The sequence below is a fragment of the Camponotus vicinus genome, unplaced genomic scaffold (genome assembly GCF_025532165.1).
Source record: "Camponotus vicinus isolate PSW18456_S1 unplaced genomic scaffold, iyCamVici1.0 SCAF_11, whole genome shotgun sequence".
NCBI classification, from domain to species: Eukaryota; Metazoa; Arthropoda; class Insecta; order Hymenoptera; family Formicidae; genus Camponotus; species Camponotus vicinus.
This window is the reverse complement of record NW_028141947.1, coordinates 7,872,110-7,892,256: the sequence shown is the minus strand read 5'-3', so window position 1 is coordinate 7,892,256 and position 20,147 is coordinate 7,872,110. Positions and strand designations below refer to the sequence as shown.

At 36.6% G+C, this 20,147-nt stretch overlaps 1 protein-coding gene across 1 annotated transcript; it reads right to left on the bottom strand.

Moving 5' to 3' along the window:
- Positions 1-5,457: 5,457 nt before the first annotated feature.
- LOC145961342 (uncharacterized) lies at positions 5,458-19,976 on the bottom strand. Its single transcript, XM_083081436.1, has 3 exons — positions 17,491-19,976; positions 12,307-12,435; positions 5,458-10,969 (listed from the first exon to the last, which is right to left on the bottom strand). Exons 1-3 carry the CDS (start codon positions 18,299-18,301, stop codon positions 7,452-7,454), a joined length of 4,458 nt encoding a protein of 1,485 aa, XP_082937562.1. The 5' UTR covers positions 18,302-19,976; the 3' UTR covers positions 5,458-7,451.
- Positions 19,977-20,147: the final 171 nt, after the last annotated feature.

The window sequence follows — 20,147 nt, the reverse complement described above, 5'->3', positions numbered from 1 at the left end:
TGCCATAAGTGAGTATTTCTTATCTAGAAAGGCTGCTGTGATATAGGTACAGAATATGCGGGCCGATCGCTTTCTAGAGTTAAATATATATCTTAATTCTCCGTTATATATCATCAGACACACCCTCGCGCACAGATTGACAGGTTTTTCATACCCCCATTATGCAATATTGTAAAACAATATTTTCCACACGCATTTATAAATCTCGCAATTATAAATCTCGCGCTCGCTAATCAGTCTAAAGATAGAAATCTTACATCAAATCCCAACTATGTTCCGCTTCTCGCAAACGTGAGATGCAGATTGAATAAAATAGTTTTAAAATTGTAATAAGATGCATTGGTGGCAGGAAGGAAATATTTTTAACTCTTTAATACACTTCTGGAATGTTCGAACTTTAAGAGCTTCTTCATTTATTTCATTTGTATTTGAATTTAATCCTTTTGACAACTGTCTTCATATAACTACAAGAATCAATTTTGAAGCTTCTTCTAGAAAAGAGGTCTAAAAGAGAATAACTTTGAGAGGTATTAGAAGAAGATCTTTGAAAGAATTTTTCTTTAAATTAGATTAAAACTTCTAACGCATTAAAGAGTTAATAAACATTACCCGTCAAGCGAAGTGATTCGATGAAAATGATAGCGGATAAATTATAGCGGAAATGTCTCGGTTGTATTCCCTTTTCACATTATCGGCTGATTCCTCCTCTTATAATCGAGTAGAAAATATAATAGTTCTTCCAGTTTTTCATTCAGATATCCGTGCGTGATTATCGTGTTTACGCGGGAAAAAATTCAAGACCGCAAATTCATGCAATATCATATTTCGCGATACAATTTCTAGTATGTATATATATGTAATGCAACTCTGTGGTCTGTCTACATATGTGCTACTTTTCCAGCCAACCGCGAATTCCAATATCGGTCATCTCTCTCGCGCGCTTCTTGTTTTATTAATTAATTAAATACAGGAACAGTCGCGGCTCCAACAATGCGCTCGACGAATCTACCCGATAGATTGAAAACGGATAAAACGAAACTTTTGGCACTTTTTCTATTGCTTCTTGTACATTACAGAATCGCAGTGAACTCTAGTAATCGCTATAATAATGCCATGAGCGACGCGATCGGAGACACGATGAAAAACTTCGCCTTTGGGGATCTTTTAGTGAGTCATATACATGTATGTTCGCTTTACAAAATGTTAACCCTTAATGGTCTCTGCGTTTTATTATACGAAATTCTCCGCAGTCTCTTCGTATCTAAAGTAGCGAGATACTTACGCTTAGATTCTTTTGTGTCGCACAAATACCATTTACACTTTCCTTTACTTTGACGCTTTATTTCTTTGTCTCGCTCCAAAATCGCGCATTACGTTCGTTTCAGATGCATCGAAAGTGCAACGAGTGTTAAATGGACCGTTAAGGATTAAGAGTACTGGATACAAAATAGTAGCCGTTAACATCATCAAACTACGATCGTATAAACGACAGGACTTTTACAAATACGAGATGAAATGACATGGGTACGCCATTCTTCGGGTCTACCGATTATGAGTAGTAGAGAGACATTCAAGGTCTATATCTGTATGCGCTAAGGGGTGAGTTGACATGCATGTTCTTGTGAGTGTGCGCTACGAAAATGTAAATTGTATACTCGATTATGCACTTTTGAGAAAATAATAATCTCGATTTCACAGATTCGAGTTCTTCAGCACACATTCGCGCACTTACAGTTACATACTTAACAATCTTTCTTTGACATAAGAGAGCTAGAGTTTCTAAATAAGTGCCCCTCTCAAGGGCCGATTCATACCTCCGCGTGTATACAATGTTTTCGATAAAACGCTGAAACATCATTATCTTCCTCGTAACTGTGTAATTTCCTAATCAGTTAGTAGTCATTACGATTCCTTCACGTCGCTTTATGCAAAAAAGTGAAATTGTTAAGAATATTTTCAGATAAAATATATTCCGCGTATTGACGGAAATGCGTGCAGTTCTAAATTGTAGGGAGTACAATGATTATCAAATAGCTCGATACATAACACTTATAATTTACTGCTCGATCCATTATCGTATCTAGGGTACGTTTGCATTTGCTTCGAATCAGCTAGTATATAAATATCTGCAACATATCCAATTGTTGCACATACACATCCGGGAAACAAAGATTGTATTAAATATCTCCGTTGGGATTATACATTAAAAGCTATTCTTTGCATTACGCATCCAACATTCGTTATCAAACTCAGAATCGTGATACAAAGCCATCTTTATAAGGAATCGATGCCTTTAAGAGAGTATTACCGTAATATATATCATTTCGTGCGTAAATAGGCGTTCATTTACAGTAAATCTTATATCTTTATAAAATGTCAGAGAATATATATGTATAAATAAATATATATATATATATATATATATATATATAAAGGTCAACAGAGAATATATATAAAAATCTTTTTATAATTAAAGATCTTTAGAGTCAAGTTATAATACAAGTTATATAACAAGTAATAATAGGGTTGATGATAAGATACATTCTACATTCGATGAAACTAAAGCAAGATCTTTGGTGTCATGTCAAGATAAGATCATTGGGAAGAAGCAAGATTGAGAGAGGTATTTCGCGATTACCTGAGGGATTCTACAATATTTCCAGCCGAAAGATTTGATGGATTAAATGCGAGATGCGAAAGAATGATATCTCGAGGGATATTCCTTTGCGTCTTCTTCGCAAAGATTCATTTCGAAAAATTATTCGGAGTAGATAGTAAGCTATGGGGAATATTCTTTTTATTTACTAACACCAATGTAGTTATGACGATTCATAATAGGATTTGAAGAATTTTCTTCAATTCTAGAAAATATTTTTCGTTCAAATTTCTTTCCATGTCACTTGCGTGAAATTAATAATCAATATAAATGTCATAAATAATCGATATATTAAAAGAGCTTTGTTAAAAGAAAATTTATACATTCACTGATGAAAAAGTTGCAAAGAGAACGAAAGCGATGAAAATACAAATTGCAAATGGAAACTGATAATATATTTCTGTGATAGGAATATTTCGATATTTTGAAAAGCTAACTTTATATTCGCGATAGATGTTTCTCTATGAAATTATCCTCTGGAGCAGAACTCGTGACCTGTATTCTCAACTATACTTATCATATTGATTAGTACTCTAAAAGTAGTATTAATACGTAGTAAAAATATCAAGAGCATTAACATTCTAATAATAAGAATATCAAGAGCCGTGTGCCTCCGTATAGGTGTAATCTAAAATCATAAGAGACACGATTTTTTTTTTCTTCGCGACGAAACAAATCGAATTTGCGAGTGACAGAGTTAAAAAAAATATAAAGATAGAATACATTTTTTTTGATATGATTCAACTTTGGCATAAATGTGTAAAGCGTATTGTAGTCGCTATCACACATACAACAATTCATACCCTGTATATAACCCATAATTTAAGTAAAAAGGATCCAGGATTTTGATAAGGCATAGACATAAGACTTACGATAAATGAGCGTACTCGCTGCACACGTCGCATACTGCCTGTACGTCAAATGCTACTAAAAATGAAGTATCTTAATTAAGTAATCAGGTCGATTAATACGATTTATATTGCATTATCGACACGCAACATTTGTTTTACGCAGACACCTACCGTATAATTTATTTATATACCGCCAATGATGTAGAGAGGTCTTTAATACATTTACTCAACCTTTTCTCTCGCGAAAGGTCAGAGCTATTTTCTATAACCGTGAATTTAGTTAAAACGCGTAGAGAATTCATCGATGAAGATAGTTTTATACGTTAAGTCTCCTATATCAACAGAATCGCGATTCAATTTCGCATATCACTTTCCATTTGAATTCTGCGTTACACGAGAATTTTCAGCTGTGTCAACGCTATATTTTCTAACAGAATTAAATTTATTATGTATATATATATATATATATATATATATATATATAATATATATACAAATATACAATATACAGGGTGACCCATTTTAACTTAGGCAGCCAAATAACTCGAAAAATAAGCAAGATAGAGAAAAATGTTTTAGACAAAAGTTGTATGGTTTCGAGGGGGCCATAAGATGGTATCATTGGTTTGACCTTGAAGAGTCATTTGAAGGTCACGTGAAGGTCACTTCAATTTTTTTAAATGGAATACCCTATATATTTTTGTACATTCTTGTAGCTTATTTCGAGAGCTTTCCAAAACACTATAATTAAGTACCTTTCCGTTAAGTACTTTTTGAGTTATGATGCTTGAAATAATTTCTTAATTTTACATAAACCGTAAAATATCTTGTAAAATATTCATTTTTCGATTATCTTACCTTAATACTTTTATGTACAAAATAATGAGAGGAATCAATTGGTGTAAAGAAAACACATAGTTGTTTTTAAGAAAAAATATGTAATTTGCAATTAACAATTCCATATTTTTTCTTAAAAACAACTATGTGTTTTCTTTACACCAATTGATTCCTCTCATTATTTTGTACATAAAAGTATTAAGGTAAGATAATCGAAAAATGAATATTTTACAAGATATTTTACGGTTTATGTAAAATTAAGAAATTATTTCAAGCATCATAACTCAAAAAGTACTTAACGGAAAGGTACTTAATTATAGTGTTTTGGAAAGCTCTCGAAATAAGCTACAAGAATGTACAAAAATATATAGGGTATTCCATTTAAAAAAATTGAAGTGACCTTCACGTGACCTTCAAATGACTCTTCAAGGTCAAACCAATGATACCATCTTATGGCCCCCTCGAAACCATACAACTTTTGTCTAAAACATTTTTCTCTATCTTGCTTATTTTTCGAGTTATTTGGCTGCCTAAGTTAAAATGGGTCACCCTGTATATTATAGATATATCAATTATTATAAATAATAATATAATTTCTAATCTCTTGTGAGATATATTCGTCTTTCTCTTGTTTATCATGTTGCCGTGATAAATAGTCTTTAATTATTAGAATCACCATTTAAACAATACGCGTATTTAATACTCTCGCGCGAGAACAACGAGTCGAAAAGCGGTATCTTTCTTGTCATATCATAACGATCAATATCCTTTAGATGAGAAATTGTACATTGAATCGCACATTCGTCTCATTCCTTCAATGCGGTAGAAATGTTCGATTTGGTTCGTCTCTCCCGTTCTGATGAATTCAATTCCGTAATTGACTTTCAAACGCGTGTTTTACATCTTCAATCCCGTTACTTCAGCCCATTACATTGTAATACATCCCCTGCTTCATTGTGAGACTTTTTTTGGCACGAAGAAAATAAATAACTATCTATCTTGTTCCACAAGTGTGAACGGTATATAGGCCGTGCGATCTTATTTCTCGATCTTAGAGGTACTACTTTATGTATATAGGATATAGGTTTCTCGGAAGTAAATTAGCGAAAGTGGTTACGCTAAAAAATAGATTCGCGTGTCCTTATATATTGTCTATTCGAACTACATAAATGTCGAACTTCGATACGATAGGATGATTTATACGAACGCGCGAGACGGTTGTACTTTCAACGAGTTCTTGAGAGACGCTGACGAGTGTTGCTGAAGAATGAGCACAAATAACCGTAACAAATATTCTGTCTTCTAAACATCGCAGAGTATTTTGTACTTACTCCCTGTGTATATGTACGTCTATTTATAATATTTGCTGTCATTAAGAAATATCAAAGAATTGTTAAACATATTTGTCGCTTCTACTAACTGTAAATATAGATACGCTACGTAATTTTGGTTTCGGTTGACGCGCCGTGTTTGTTGGGATATTCCGTTATATGCGAGAAAGAATCTCGGGCGAACCCCGTCGACGACGCAAAGTGAAGAAATTAACTAATAAAAGTGAATTATATCTTATATTTTTTTTTATCTTTTCTATTCGACATGTATTCTTTTCGTGTGTATCTCTTACATCGTAGACTAATTTTATACTGACTAGAGGCATTGATACGTTTTAATTTGGCATGAAGCGTACAAGAGAAATTCAAGTGAATAGCATCTTCTAAGAGATGAGGTTTTACTACACAAAACACAGAATAAAGCGGAATTTTTTTCTCTCTCTTTTTCTGGAAATATATTCTGGAGTGTGACATATAGACGCTGCCGCGTTTTCTTTAGAAAAATTCTTACGATGTATTTTTCCGCAACGAGTCTTCTCTCTGTCGAGTTTTCCAATTTAATGTTAACGTTTCGCTCGCGTTTTATAAATTATCATCGTAATTCAAAACAAAAAATTAACAATTTCGTCAGATCATAAATGACGATAGTATCTAACAATGATCTACTATCGATCTCTGTCGCGATATCTACAATTCTAGATAAGGGGAATCAATCCTAAAATCACTGATCTTTACGTGAAAATATCTCTACAGTCCTGTAAAAAGTTTGTACAATATTACAACATCGCGACGATAACGAGCGTGTAAAATAATATATAATTTGAACTAACATATTGTATTATATTGCTACGATATCAATATCATGACAATCGATATATGTCAAATAACGTAACAGAAACAATATTGCAGAGCATTAATGCAAGTGCAATATAGCGCAACACATATACATATACATTTTCTCCAATAATATTTTTTTACTACGTTATATATATACATATATATTAGTGAAAAGTTTGCAACGAATATATTTTCGTGCCTAAAGAGCGTTTATGATTTCATTCAGTGTTCATTCTAATAATCCTACGCAGATCCTACATAGGTCTCATCTCACACACACAGTTGCACCTCTTTAAGAAAATATAATTCTTGTACTTCATAAAAGGAAATTAGGCTCTCTAAATGAAGCTCTTTTCGCGTTGTTTTTAATCGTGAAAAAAATGCAAAGGATAAAAGTTAAAAGTGGATAAAAGATAAAATAGAAAGAGAAAAAATAAAGAAAGCGAAATAGAAATCGAAAACCAAATCGAAAAGAAATAAGAAAAAAAATTTTACCCTTGATGAACGTCGCCGTCAAGATGAGTAACTTCCGCTACAATGCGTACAACCGATTGCAGAAGGAGGTGGGAAAAACGAGTCTCTCTCTCTCTCTAGATTATCGCGTATCTCTGTTACATGTAAGCCACTCGTCAAAATCACTCGAGACGTAGCAATGCGATACGAGCCTCTCAAAAGAAAAAACTGATCAATTCTACTTTTTTTTTGTACATTCCTTAATTTTAATACCAGAATTTTAACTCTAGCACACTCATGCTTCAGTACTAAAATTAAGAAATTTATAAAAAATAAAGTTGATCAGTTTGATTTTTAAAAGATTCATGTATAATATTTCTCAGGCGACGCATATTGTAACGACGCTCTAAATCTCCACGAAGTTCTTCAAGTGTCCTTCATCGGACGCATATTTACAATTTCTAGTAATTCCATCGTCGGTTGTCTTCAGACGTTCATGGCATAGTACACTGTGTTCGTATTACTGTTGGGAGTAGACATAAGACCCGAATTGGGATCGACGTAAGAATTGGACATCAGCAGGACGTGCGATGTCGGATTTGCCGAGCTGGACGATTGTTGAAAATCCCGGGTGGACAAGCTGGCGGCGCCCTCGGGAACCCCGCGTTCTGTCACCGCGCATGTGTTAACAGCCCGTGACAGTTGCATCGGCGTCATCGAGGATACGACCGTTGTCGTCGTTGACGTCGAACACATGGGCGGAGTGATATTGCCCGTAGCTGGTTGCGTGCCGTTGTAAGACGTTCCTAGGATCGATTGTTCGCAGCTCTTGTTAGTGATCCCGGTGCATTTGAGAGAAGCGAGGGTGGCCGAGGCGGTAGATGAAGACGACGATAATGCGGACGCCGAGGACGACGAGGACGAGGAGGAGGATGACGACGATGACGAAGAGGATGAGGAAGACGAGAACGATGATGCAGCTGAGACGGTGATCGTCTGCGTTTGTACATCCGCCGCAACGCCGGCGACAACGTTACCGCGTGCCAGATGCGCCGGATATAATGGATAGCCATCCTGATTACTCGCTGGCATGCATCTCGAAGGCGCGATTACCGTATACGAAGGTGGCGACTGTTGCGTCATTACCCGATATGACGCCATTTCACCATGGTGATGCTGATGTTGATGCTGATGATGATGAAATTGCATTGGATGATGCACCGCCGAATGCGGCACGGGGGAGAACGCCATGTTGGGCGATCGAAAGGCTTCCTCGGTCTGATGTGGGTGAATATGTAGGTGCAAAGCTTGTTGGCCGCCCTGCAAAGAGTTTGGACTCGAGACGGATGCAAGTGGCGGTGGTAGTGGAGGAGGGGGTGGTACAGGCGGTGATGTATTCAAATTGGAATGCGACGTGGCGGAACGATTTGCGTTGTAATACAACGCTTGTTGTTGCTGACTCGTCTTATTCAGACGGGGATACGGGTACCGTTCAATGTGGCTGGCATAATTTGGCGAGGAATGCGGCGGTAGGATACGCTGTAGATTCTGATACGTGGGATCCGACATGCCGTTGTATGGTACGAAGTACATAGTGCGATAACACTTGGTGGTGTTGGGCACGGTACCGCCGGGCAGTACGTTGCAATGATAGTTTGCAATCGTTACTGGAGGGTTGCGACGTTGCATCTTTGATAGAGTGTTGGTGTATATCGTGCCCGCGACATCGTCACCGCCGCCTGCGATACGCAACATGCGTGTGTTGGAAAGCTGCTGCTGCTCCTGGAAGTAATGATGACCATTCCTGTGCTCGCCGTACAGATGCGCGGTACCGTCACCGGACGGCGTTCTGATGACGAATTGTCGTGGTACTGCGTTCTCCAGATAGGTCGCATGCTCGGAGACCCCCTGAATGTTGGCCGTGACCGCCGTGCTCTCGGCGATAGTCTGATATATGTCATCGATCTGTCTCTGCATCGTGTTTATACGATTGATCGTGTTCGTGTCTCGCTCGAAGCTTCCCATCGTGGTATACGTGTCAGCGGACATGGAAATCGTTTCATCGGCGGCCAACAGCGATTTGGTGTCAATCTTGTCGCCATTCACGTCGCAATACATCGGCAAATACGTTGAAGTAGGTCTCGTGTCACTAAAGTTAGTGGCACCAACGCAAGATCGCGGCCGATGAGCAATGTCGTTGGTAGTATCATATTGCTGTTTGATGCCCGTCACCGACGGTCGTCGATTAAAACCGTAATCGTTGAGTTCATCGTCATCGTCGTCCTCTTGCTCGTTGTCCGCTTGAGCGTCATGGTTCTTTACGCTTTTGGCATCATAATTTTCGTTGGATGACGTATTCACGGCTTTGTCCTCGGAATGATAGCCGTTAATAAACGCGTAACGGTCTTCCGTCTCGTTATAGCGGCGTTTTATACGTTCCATCCTCGACTTGTCTTGTTCAACAAACGCGAGCAGCTCGTCAGTGGCGTTGTCACCAATATCGGGTCTGCTTCCTATCGGTGTGCACCTTGTCACATCTGGTTGACCGGCGTACTTTTTGTCCTCACCGTTCAAAACCGCCTCTATATCTTCTAAGCTATACGACGAGTCCGAGTTATAGTTTATCGTTTCGCGATTTGCCAGTATTCTGGATTCGTTTCTATAATAATCATCCTGATTATCGGAATTGTTGACGGCGACGCAAGAAAGCGGCGCCAGACTTGCCAACAACTGTTTTCGCACATCCGAGTTCATCTTCGTCAATGGATTCTTGGACTGACATTCCTTGGCGAGGAGACTTCTGCCACCGATCCCGAGATCGGGCAAATTCGGTTGGATATTCTTCTTGTGCGCAAACAGATCCGTGATCTTCCGATAAGTAGACGATTGAGGATTCGGCGGGTTGTCCGTCACTAGCATCGGCATCCCGAGCATCGAATTGTGTCCGTGAGTATTCACAGATGTTATCGTGTTCACCGCAGTCGTCGTCATTGCTGTCGTTGTCGTCATCGTCGTCAAGGAGCTCGATCTTGTCGGCACCATTGTTAAAGAGGCAGTGGTTTCCGTCGAGGCCACGCTCGCCGGCAGCGATTCGCACATAGGCCGTTCCTCGCCCAACGGTGATGTCCGTATCAAGAGATCTCCGCCCTGGTACTTGGCGTCGCCCGTACCTGAGTTGGTATTATCGGAGCTGTCCGTTGTGTCCGTCACGTTTTCATCGTCTTGATCGACGCACGTGAGCTGCCTGATTCGCTCCTCCAACGACAAATTCTTGGGTCGTAGATTCTTCTTGCGTGATATCGTGTTGTACTTGCCGATCAGACTCCGACGCAACGTGTTCCGCTCGATGGATCTCTTGATCGAGTTGGATTCGCATTCCGGCGACTCGTACGAGTCGCTGGGAATTGTTGACTTCACAGCATCGAATAACCGTAGACTTTCGGCGGTGATCAGAAACTTCTGCGCCTCCGCGTCCTGAGAATGTTCCGGGCAAGTCGCTTTGTTGGCAAGCACCGGCGGTGGTGAGATGAACTTTGGGTTAGGAAAAAGTTGTCTCACCGCGGAATTCGGCTTCAGGCTGTTACTGGCAAGGGACACGTTACCCAACTTGAACACGAGGGACAACTCTTTCGCGTCTGGCTCACGTGACTGCTCGCCCATCGCCATCGTCGTTTGATCGTTGATGCGTTCCGCTTCTACTATCGTCTCCCTTTTGTCGTTACCCGTAGGATTTTTAGCGTTCGCGTGTTCGATTTCACGATTCTCTGTGACATCCGAGTCATTACATCGCGGCGCGATCAACTGCTCCGCGTTCTCGTGAACGCCCGTTCCAGGACAAAGCGCCGGATTAAAACCGTTATCCTTCGGGACGTCGTTCTTTTCTTTATCCGTGTCGGATCTTCCATAGCAATCCTTTCGCTCCTCTTCACTAATTTCCCGCACGATACGCCGCTCCGTCACAGTTGTCATCGTTATTGTTTCCACGAGATAACGATGATGCAAATCTACGAACAGAATTACCGTATCGTTTAGATCAAGCAAGAAAAATAAAGAAGGGCGTCGCAAGTTAAAACTTGAAATATTTTCATCAAATATGCGAATAAACGTTACAAGATTTTTATTTCGAAAATTACACGTTGGAGACAGATAAATATATACATGTACGCCGTAATACATGGCTTTTATTTGCTCAAGTTTATTGCCTTCATAAAATAGATAAATAATCGTATTCGACATTTATTTATAATTGATCATTAATTATCATAATCAATAATTATCAAAATAACAAATTGTAACTGTAATTCAACATTATTCTTATTATATGTAATCAGTGTTTTCCATTATCTGGATAAAATTATCTAGATTTTCATCTAGATACGTTTATTATTTATTTTTTCTTTTATCTTTATAATTAAAGTATATATCTTTATCTGTATCTTAAATAAGAAAAGTAAGTATCTTTTATGAAATATCTAATAATAAGATAAAATCATGAAACATCTAAGATAAAATCAGTGCGCACTAAATACAATTTTTGTCAATATCGTTTTTATCAATATTCTCAATCATATACATATCATTACAGGCTAGATATTGTAACATTTGCGTAATCAGTGTAGCACAAGTTAAAAGAGAAGAATATTAACGTGAATCGAAAAATGATTTGAAACGTTCATGTTTAATGCATGTATTGTACCGAAAGCGATTATTTTAAAATATATAATATTTAAAAGAAAAAAGAAGATATTTTCTTTCTTGTCGCGCTTTGCCAATTTTTAATTCTTTAATTATTGTTATTTGAATCAAAGTTTTAATTTTAATTTTAAAATATTTTATACTTTAATATGACATAATTTTATATACAAACTATGACATATCTTGTAAAATATTCTTCTCTTTTAAATTATTTTAAATATTATCTTAAAAATATCTAGACACAAATTTAACTAATTCATCTTTTATCTAGATATAGAAACCGGATAATTTCAAAACCGGAATCATCTTTATCTAATCTGAAATACACGTACATATGTTTTAGCTATTTTATATCTAGATTATTTCAAGTTATTTAAGTGCAACACTGTATGTAATGTAGAAAATTTTTGCAATATGCAGAAATAAATTATTATAAATTATTATTAATTGCGTGAATGTATAATATATAATTAGAATATATAAAAAAGTCTAAGTTTTAAAATATTGTCTAATGATCTCTAATATTACCGAGAAGTAAAAGTGAAGAATAAGTCAATTTTCATTAAAAAATAGTTTGTACAAACAAGTGTTTCTGCAGTAAAGATTCAAATTTCAAGTCACTTTATAAAGTAAGAAAAAAATATACCAGGAAGAGATGTCCGATGCTGTTTATCCAATCTTTCTTGTAAATTTTCTTGACAATCGTCATGCACCATATCCTTGTTATCCTGTGTATCTGGCTTATTCCCATGATCTTTCGTTTGCGATTCGCACTCTAAAACATAAAAAGAAAGATTGCATTCGTATTTTCTAGTTCAAAATTTTCACGATTTTTAGTAAATTTGGGAAACAATATTTTCAATGAATATTTGTTTATATCTTTATTTATATTACAGAGTATGTGTATTGTATATGTATGTAATTATGTATTACAGTTATTAATATATAATTAATATTATATATTAATAGCTGTAATACATAATTATATTATATTAATATGTGTAATAGATAATTATAATAAATATACAGGGTGTCTCTAGTTTTTCCGGACAAACTTTGGGAGCTTATTCTAAATAAAATTCTTATTGAAAATCCATTGAAAATTTATGAAATAGGTAATCTTGAGTAAACACCAAGAGTGTTGTTTGGGACGATAACATGTTATTTGTAATAACTTCGTAATAAAGCGCTTTCAAACAAACTTCATATAACATTTTTTTCTTATTTCAACTTATAGAAGAAGCTCCCAAAGTTTGTCCGGAAAAACCCGGGATACCCTGTATAATTATTATTAGTAGAATAAGTTTTTAAATGGATATCTTATATGGACATTATAAGATTATTTATTAATCTCTATAAAATATATATTTAAAAATATATTTATTAATTTCTATAAAATAATGAATTGATATGTCAAATGTACGTTATCTAACTCACTGATAATCTTTGGGTAATACGTGATCTTCGCAGAATTCCTTACACTATCCGTTAAATCTACCATTTTATGATCATGGACAATGAAGTCGTAGCGTCTGCTACAAATGCCATTTCTGCAATATCTTGTTAAGATCTTAAAGCAGTAAAGTTAGAAACTTTATCTGTTGTTATCAGACATGTTGTATCACGATGTCTTAGTAGATACGCGAAAGAAATATATAGAGTGTGTAAAAAATTGTATATTTTCTGTTAAGAGTTGAAGAATTTGTAAAAAATCTCTTTTGTTTTACGAAAAATGTATTTTTATATTTAAGATCTAAATTAAAATTCATTACTATAAATTTGAAGTAATTTTATCGTGTTCCGAAATAATTCAAATGATCTATAAGTCAAGAAAAATTTGACATATTCAGTCTAACGCATTGCATAATGTAATATTGATCGTATTAATTGTAAACATTATAAGTTTATCAGAGAGTAAAATAATAAATAGTAAAAAATATCTAAAATATTAGATATAATAATATCTAAAAAAAAAAACGATTCTATAATTCTAAAATTCTAAAATTTTTCTAAAATTCTTTTTATTCTTTTTTCTCGATTGCTCAGCTCTCGTTAAAAAATTAAACACAGTTCCAACGGTACTTTTCATGATTAAATATGGCTACAGGGAAACTTTAATTTTTATTTTATATTTAAATTTGATGTACCTATAATATATATACATATAACGTGTTGTATTCTGTGTGTGTATTCTTAGGGTATGGCGACCAAAAGAGTATAAGAGTAATAAATGCAAACCTTAATACGAGAAAAAAAAATCTCCCAAAATTTAATAATAGGATTGTAGTATTTTAAAAGAAATTCTTGAATGTTCAAACTCGAAGACTGAGAATATTTCGATGGTTTTGCTTACGATTGTTTCAAACATGATGGCCATCGATATTAATGTACTTTCAAAGTCGCACTGTGAGCCATTGACAGCTTGCATAACTTGTGCAATTTCTAGTCGAGTACATACTTGCACTAATAATATGCTGACATATATTATCATCTATTGTCGTATTGTCTTCACGATATATCACATTCTTTACAGCAATGCAAGAAAATCAAACTGATTCGTTAAAATTATTAGAATAGATAATTAGATAATTTATTTTTATTCAATCATATCGCAATTTCGTGCATTAAAATTATATAAATAAAAAAAATTTTACATTTTGCTTCATGAATTTCAAACACGAATCATTTAAATTTATAAGAGTAATATTTGCAAACATAGATACAAGGTACTTTGTTCATAACTTTATATTGTAACAAAACGTGTTATGCATTTTGCGTGTTATGTAATTTGTTCTCTAGAATTTTATTACATCATTTTGTGATTTTTGTCACTTTAAAGTGAGGTACGACATGCAAAGAGTGGAAGTTACTCATGAAAACATCAAATAACTGTCTTTTATTTTTGCTTACACACATTCATATATAAACCGCAACCTGTTGCAAATTTAAAATATGAAAATAAAGACTCTTTTGTGCGAATTTTTATATGAGATATTTTACATGATTTTACGAATTTAATATTCATATTGAAATAATTTGTCCATATATCACATCTGTGTGTGATGGCCATGATACTGATGATCATATTTTATATTTTTGCTGAATTTTTTTGCTTTCTCTTGTACGATAATCGAAAAATTTGTAGAACTCAAATACTGTAACGTCTAATGGAAAATTTTGTTTCTCTAGCATAAAGCGCGAGTCGTTTGGTTAGAAATATAAATGCTCTTACCGAGTATCAGGGAAGTACCGGAGTTACGCTACGCCGCGCTTCCGGTGAACGTTGATACGCGAATAAGCCTATACTCTACATCTACATGCATTGGCATTTTGTGATTGCGTTCATAAATCTAATCAAGGCTTTTAATCAATAAATATATGAATTACGCATTTCATTTTATGCAGAATATACTACATAGTTTTGAATTATTTTTCCTTAAAGTTTTCAGATTGATAAAGTTTAGAGATGTCGTTTTTTCAATTAATATATATGGCCTTATTATTTTTTCCCTATTTATTTTTAAAAAATATGAATGTCGAGTAATTATTATTATATTATTATTATAATTATTATTATAATTATTATTATTATAAATTATTATTATTATAATTATCAAATTCAAATATAATGATGAATATTCATAAGTACAGATATTTTTCCTTTTGAAGAGCTCTCTTGATATTTGAAAGAATGCGCATAAAAAATTCTACTATGTTCTTAAATGGCTTACCGAGCGTGGCTAGATTCATGAAAAACAATACCATTATTATATACACATCCTGTGCGGAGGGATATCGTGGGACTGTTTCTCAGTTATGTGTGAGAAAAGAGTTGAACAACGATGCAATTCTCCTAATTTGCACCTTTCCATTAAAGCTGATAGATTTAACTCTTGATATGTGGCATCATAACTTTCATTATGTACAATAATGCAGTGTAAAACATATCATATATTATATATGAATTATATTAGTACATTATATTAAATATGCATATATTGAAATATAATAAGCAACGATACGTTATAGATGCAACGATACGTTATGACTTTGAAATTATTTTTTTTTTACAAATTATTTCACGTGCCTTTATGCTTTTTTCCAATTTTATTAAAAACAGAGATGGATACGACAATTGTTATATTTTTGGGGGTTAAACTGACATTAAAAGAAAAAATAAACATCTGTAATGTATCGAACGTTAAATTTAGTTTGAATTCTATACCATCAAATAACATGCTTTTTAAAACATATTATAATTGGACGATAAAAAAAAATATATTTTTAACCATATCATATATTATCAGTAAATATCAATAGTGATAAAATTATAAACAAGCATATATATTGTGTAAATTAATAGTACGAGTATTTTTAATAAATAATATTAAATTTTTTATTTCTAATATAATAATCATTATGATTTTATGACCAAGATAATTTTCAATAATCGATGAACCGAAAACTGAGGCGATAAAGTATTAAAACAATTCTTGCGCAGAAAATCCAGTTTAATAGGAACTTGGAATAATGTTGCCTGAAATTATTGTATGAATTTTTAATGAGCAGATGTATATAATTTTTACGTAAAATATAACGATACCTGTGATATAAAGGTCAATTGAAACAAAATGCATCTTATTGTTAAATTCGTTATAATTCAATATCAGAGAAAATTAATGTTACGAATATTTCTGGCGAATATTTTACACGGTTGTTAGATAATAACTGTAGAGTTGTTAGATAATAACATAGAGTTTTTTTCCTTCTCTAACTAACGATGTAAAATATGCATCAGAAGTTTTCTGGATATGAAAGTTTCAAATGCGCACTATGGTTTATTACATTATATCAAGCTTTGTACTATGTGACCAGTTACAAAACATTATGAAATTGTTTTTTTCTTTAGTGACAAAAAATATTTATACGTGCTTTTAACTAATAACAAGTTCGATAACTGTTGTATATATGTGATATAGCTGTTCTATATAAATTATTATTATTTTTATATATTATTATTTTAAATATTGTACATATATTACTTCTTTAATATAAAAAAATAAAATGTACAAAATTGACAAAACAAATAACATATTGTTACTTACGAAAAATTAATTATTGATTATAATGACTTAACTTATAATATATGATATGATATATAATATGTAATGATGGTGATTTAGTATATTTCTATTTAATTATTGGAGATAACACTTCCAATCTCCAACCATTCCCTCTTTCTCCGCCATACTTCATAATCTCTATAATCTATCTAAATGAGAATCTGATCGATAAGATCTACCAAACAAATTAGACTCTACGAGAGAAAAATCTACAAAGAATTATTAAAGAATCTATATTCCCATTTCATAGTTGCCTATAATTTTGTCAGTTTCTGCAATTATCCAATTAAAATTATTCTTTATATATAGTTCTTCTTTATATTAAGATATACATACAAAGTAGAATTAATTTAGATACATATATAAAATATATAAAATCTTTCTTTTCTTTAATATAAAAAAATAGAAATATTTTTTTAAATAATATTTATTTATTTATTATATACATATATATAATTTTTTTTCTATTCTATTCTGTTATCTTTAAAAATGAAATATATTTATTCTTGAATTTTACAATATAAAAAGGACAAAAATAGTGTAAGAATAAATATATTTCGTTTTTTAAAGATAACAGAATAGAATAGAAAAAAAATAATATATGGGAAGGAGAGGGGAAGATGCCTTTTCCATGTTTTATCAAGTATTAATCAAGAAAATAAATGAGTTTAAGTTTATTAGCAAGGCTGAGAAAGAACTCGACTCACCCGTTGCTTGTTGCTGATAATAATTGCACTCCGTGCACGTACGGCCATGCTGCTCCGTCTCGTTCGCGATCTCGCTGTTGGAGCACACGTCCTTGTAACCCTCTGGTGGGCTTAACGTTTCCTGTTGCTCGTGCCGCGGTGGCGGCGGTGGTGGCGGAACTACGGTTCCGCTCTCCTCCTGAGAATCCACGGTCTCCTTCGATCGGCGTCCCTTCATCCCATCCTCCGCGTCCGCATTCTTTCGTTCGCTCGCGTTCTTCCCTTCCACCGAGGTCGTCGCCGTCGACGTCGTTGTCATCCTCTCCGTCTTCCCATCAACCTTCTCGACCTCGTCCTCTTCCTCGTCCTCCCGCTCCTCTTCATCGTCCTCTTCCTCCTCGCCGTCATCCGCCTCCTCATCCTCCTCATCGTCGTCCTCCTGCGAGTCCTCACGACCCTGCTGATTCTTTCCGCGGGACCCGCCACGCGCGGCGTTCTCGCACAACGTCTGATCTACCCCTCTCGCCATCTCGCCGTATCTGCCGTTGCCGAGGCCGAAGTGCAGGTTCAATTCCGCCCGGCACTCCTTGCAATTGCCTAGCCGCATGAACTCGTGCTCCTGATAGCAACAGTCGCAGTCCTCCTCGTAATCGGCGCAACACTCCTCCTTGATTAATATGATGTAATCCGCCGCGAAGAACTCATTCAGCTTCTCGTTGATCACGACTCGATGCTTCTGCGACTTGGCTTTCGTCTGGCCCGGTTTCTTCAGTAACGACTTGAGCGTCTTCGTTGCCGGTTCCGCCGGATGTTTGTTTCCGTGTTCTTTCATTATTCGCGGTTTCGTGCGCGTCCGTTCTTTTTTCTCCTTTTAAATTCGTCTCCTTCTCACTCTTTCCTTTTTTTCTCTCTTTACGTATCATTTGCTACACTGGACATGTTATTCTCTTTCTCTCTTTCTATCTTCATGGTATACTTTTTTTTCACAGTCCTTACAGGGGCTCGGCCCTTCCTCTCCAGGACAATATAGTACACGGCTATTCTTCTCTCCTCTCTTTCACGGACTGTCTCTCTCTCTTTCTTTCTTTCTCTCCTCGCTATCCGTCCTTGCCACCGCCACCTGTGTGCCACGGCTTCCTACCTGTCCCTCACGCTTGCTGTTCCCACGGCGGCAGAGCGCGTATACTTTCTTGCGCGGTTAGCGATATCCACCTGTCTCTATACGCCGCCCTTATCGTTCATTGTCTGGCAACCTCGTCGTCGCGTCGACTATCGACGTTCGGCCGTCGTTAAGTGATCCTGCCGTCGAACGGTCGCAACATCCCTCTCCCTCAAGGTGATCGGCGTGTGATCGATGAAACCACCGTGGTAATCACATGCTTCGACCTTCTCCCCGGTTGCCTGGCGACGATCGAGTGACCGATCCAACCTGCCAACGTCGTCGTCGTCGTCGTCGATGCACGTGTTCCCCCGATGGCGAACGATGCTCGCTCGTGTTGCGTGCGCGAGGAAGTCAGTCCGGCGAAGGCCGTGCGCCTATCGATCGAGGTACGCTCGAGTTCCTCTTCATTTCGCGGATAATCGCGCCGTTTCGGTATTCAACGACGAATTGATACGAGGATGAGGACGATCGTTCTCAGCGGAAGCTAGTTACCTTGACAGTGTCGTCTCAAGGTTACTATGATACGTCGTCGTGCGACCGCGACATTCCATTGAGACGTCGCGCGTCGTCCGAGACGAAGGACGAAACCCGCGGGATCCCGTCGCAATTTTTGACAGGAAGATACAAACACGCGAATGAACGAATTAGCGTCGTGGTGCTGACGCGCGTTGTTGCTTTCCTCGACGTGTGAAGAGAAACGTCGTCGTGCGAATTTTTACACCGTCTCGAATCCGCCACGCTCGCTGTCACACTCTCGCAATTATCTTTCTCTTTCTCTCGCGAGGCCTCGTTTCGTACCTTTCACGAATCGTAACGTGCGCGCGTAAGCGCCCGTCCCTCTTTCTCTCTCTCCCTCTCTCTCTCTTTCTCTTTCGCGACGTCCCCGTTTATCGATTTCGCTTGACGAATGTCGAGAGGAGACCGACACGACTCCGCGGTATAGATAGGTGGTCCTTTGCGATCGTCGTTAGGCTACTAGCAATTACAACTCAGCAGCGAGCGCTCCGAGATCTTCCCTCCCTCCGCGAGGAATTACAATTGGGAGTAACGTGGGTTCATCGATGGAATGATCGCGTGCAGTCGCGTCCGCGCGGATCTTGTCGTTATCGTCGTTGTCATCGTCGTTGAGATGATATATGAGATGATATATCCTCTTTTCGCGAGAATATCGTCCCTGTCGCGAAACGAGATGGTTCGCGATGAGACCAACTCCGCGGGAGAAAAGATCAATGAAACGGAGCAGCCTCGTTCGCTCCGGTCGTACGACTAGCGCTCTTTCTGAGAGCGACGTCTGTTAACGTGCGCCGTGCGCGTCGTCCGTGACGCGCCGACCGAGACTACCGTCCGTCGGCGCCGCCGCCGCCGCCACTGCCACCGCCGCCGCCGCCGCCGCCGCCGACGCTACCATCACCGTCTCCACCACTATCGTCGACACTGTCACCGCTGATTGTAGGCGACAGCGACTTTCCATTGGACCCATTTTTTGCACAGCGATCAGACAACAATGTGCAACATT

Excerpts from the sequence above, each read along its gene's own strand:
- LOC145961342 (XM_083081436.1), bottom strand. The coding sequence starts at position 18,301 with ATGAAAGAACACGGAAACAAACATCCGGCGGAACCGGCAACGAAGACG. Across the intron at positions 12,436-17,490 it reads TTATCAGCAACAAGCAACGG|AGTGCGAATCGCAAACGAAA; the intron begins GTGAGTCGAGTT and ends TTTATGTTTTAG. Across the intron at positions 10,970-12,306 it reads GCATCGGACATCTCTTCCTG|ATTTGCATCATCGTTATCTC; the intron begins GTATATTTTTTT and ends TTCTGTTCGTAG.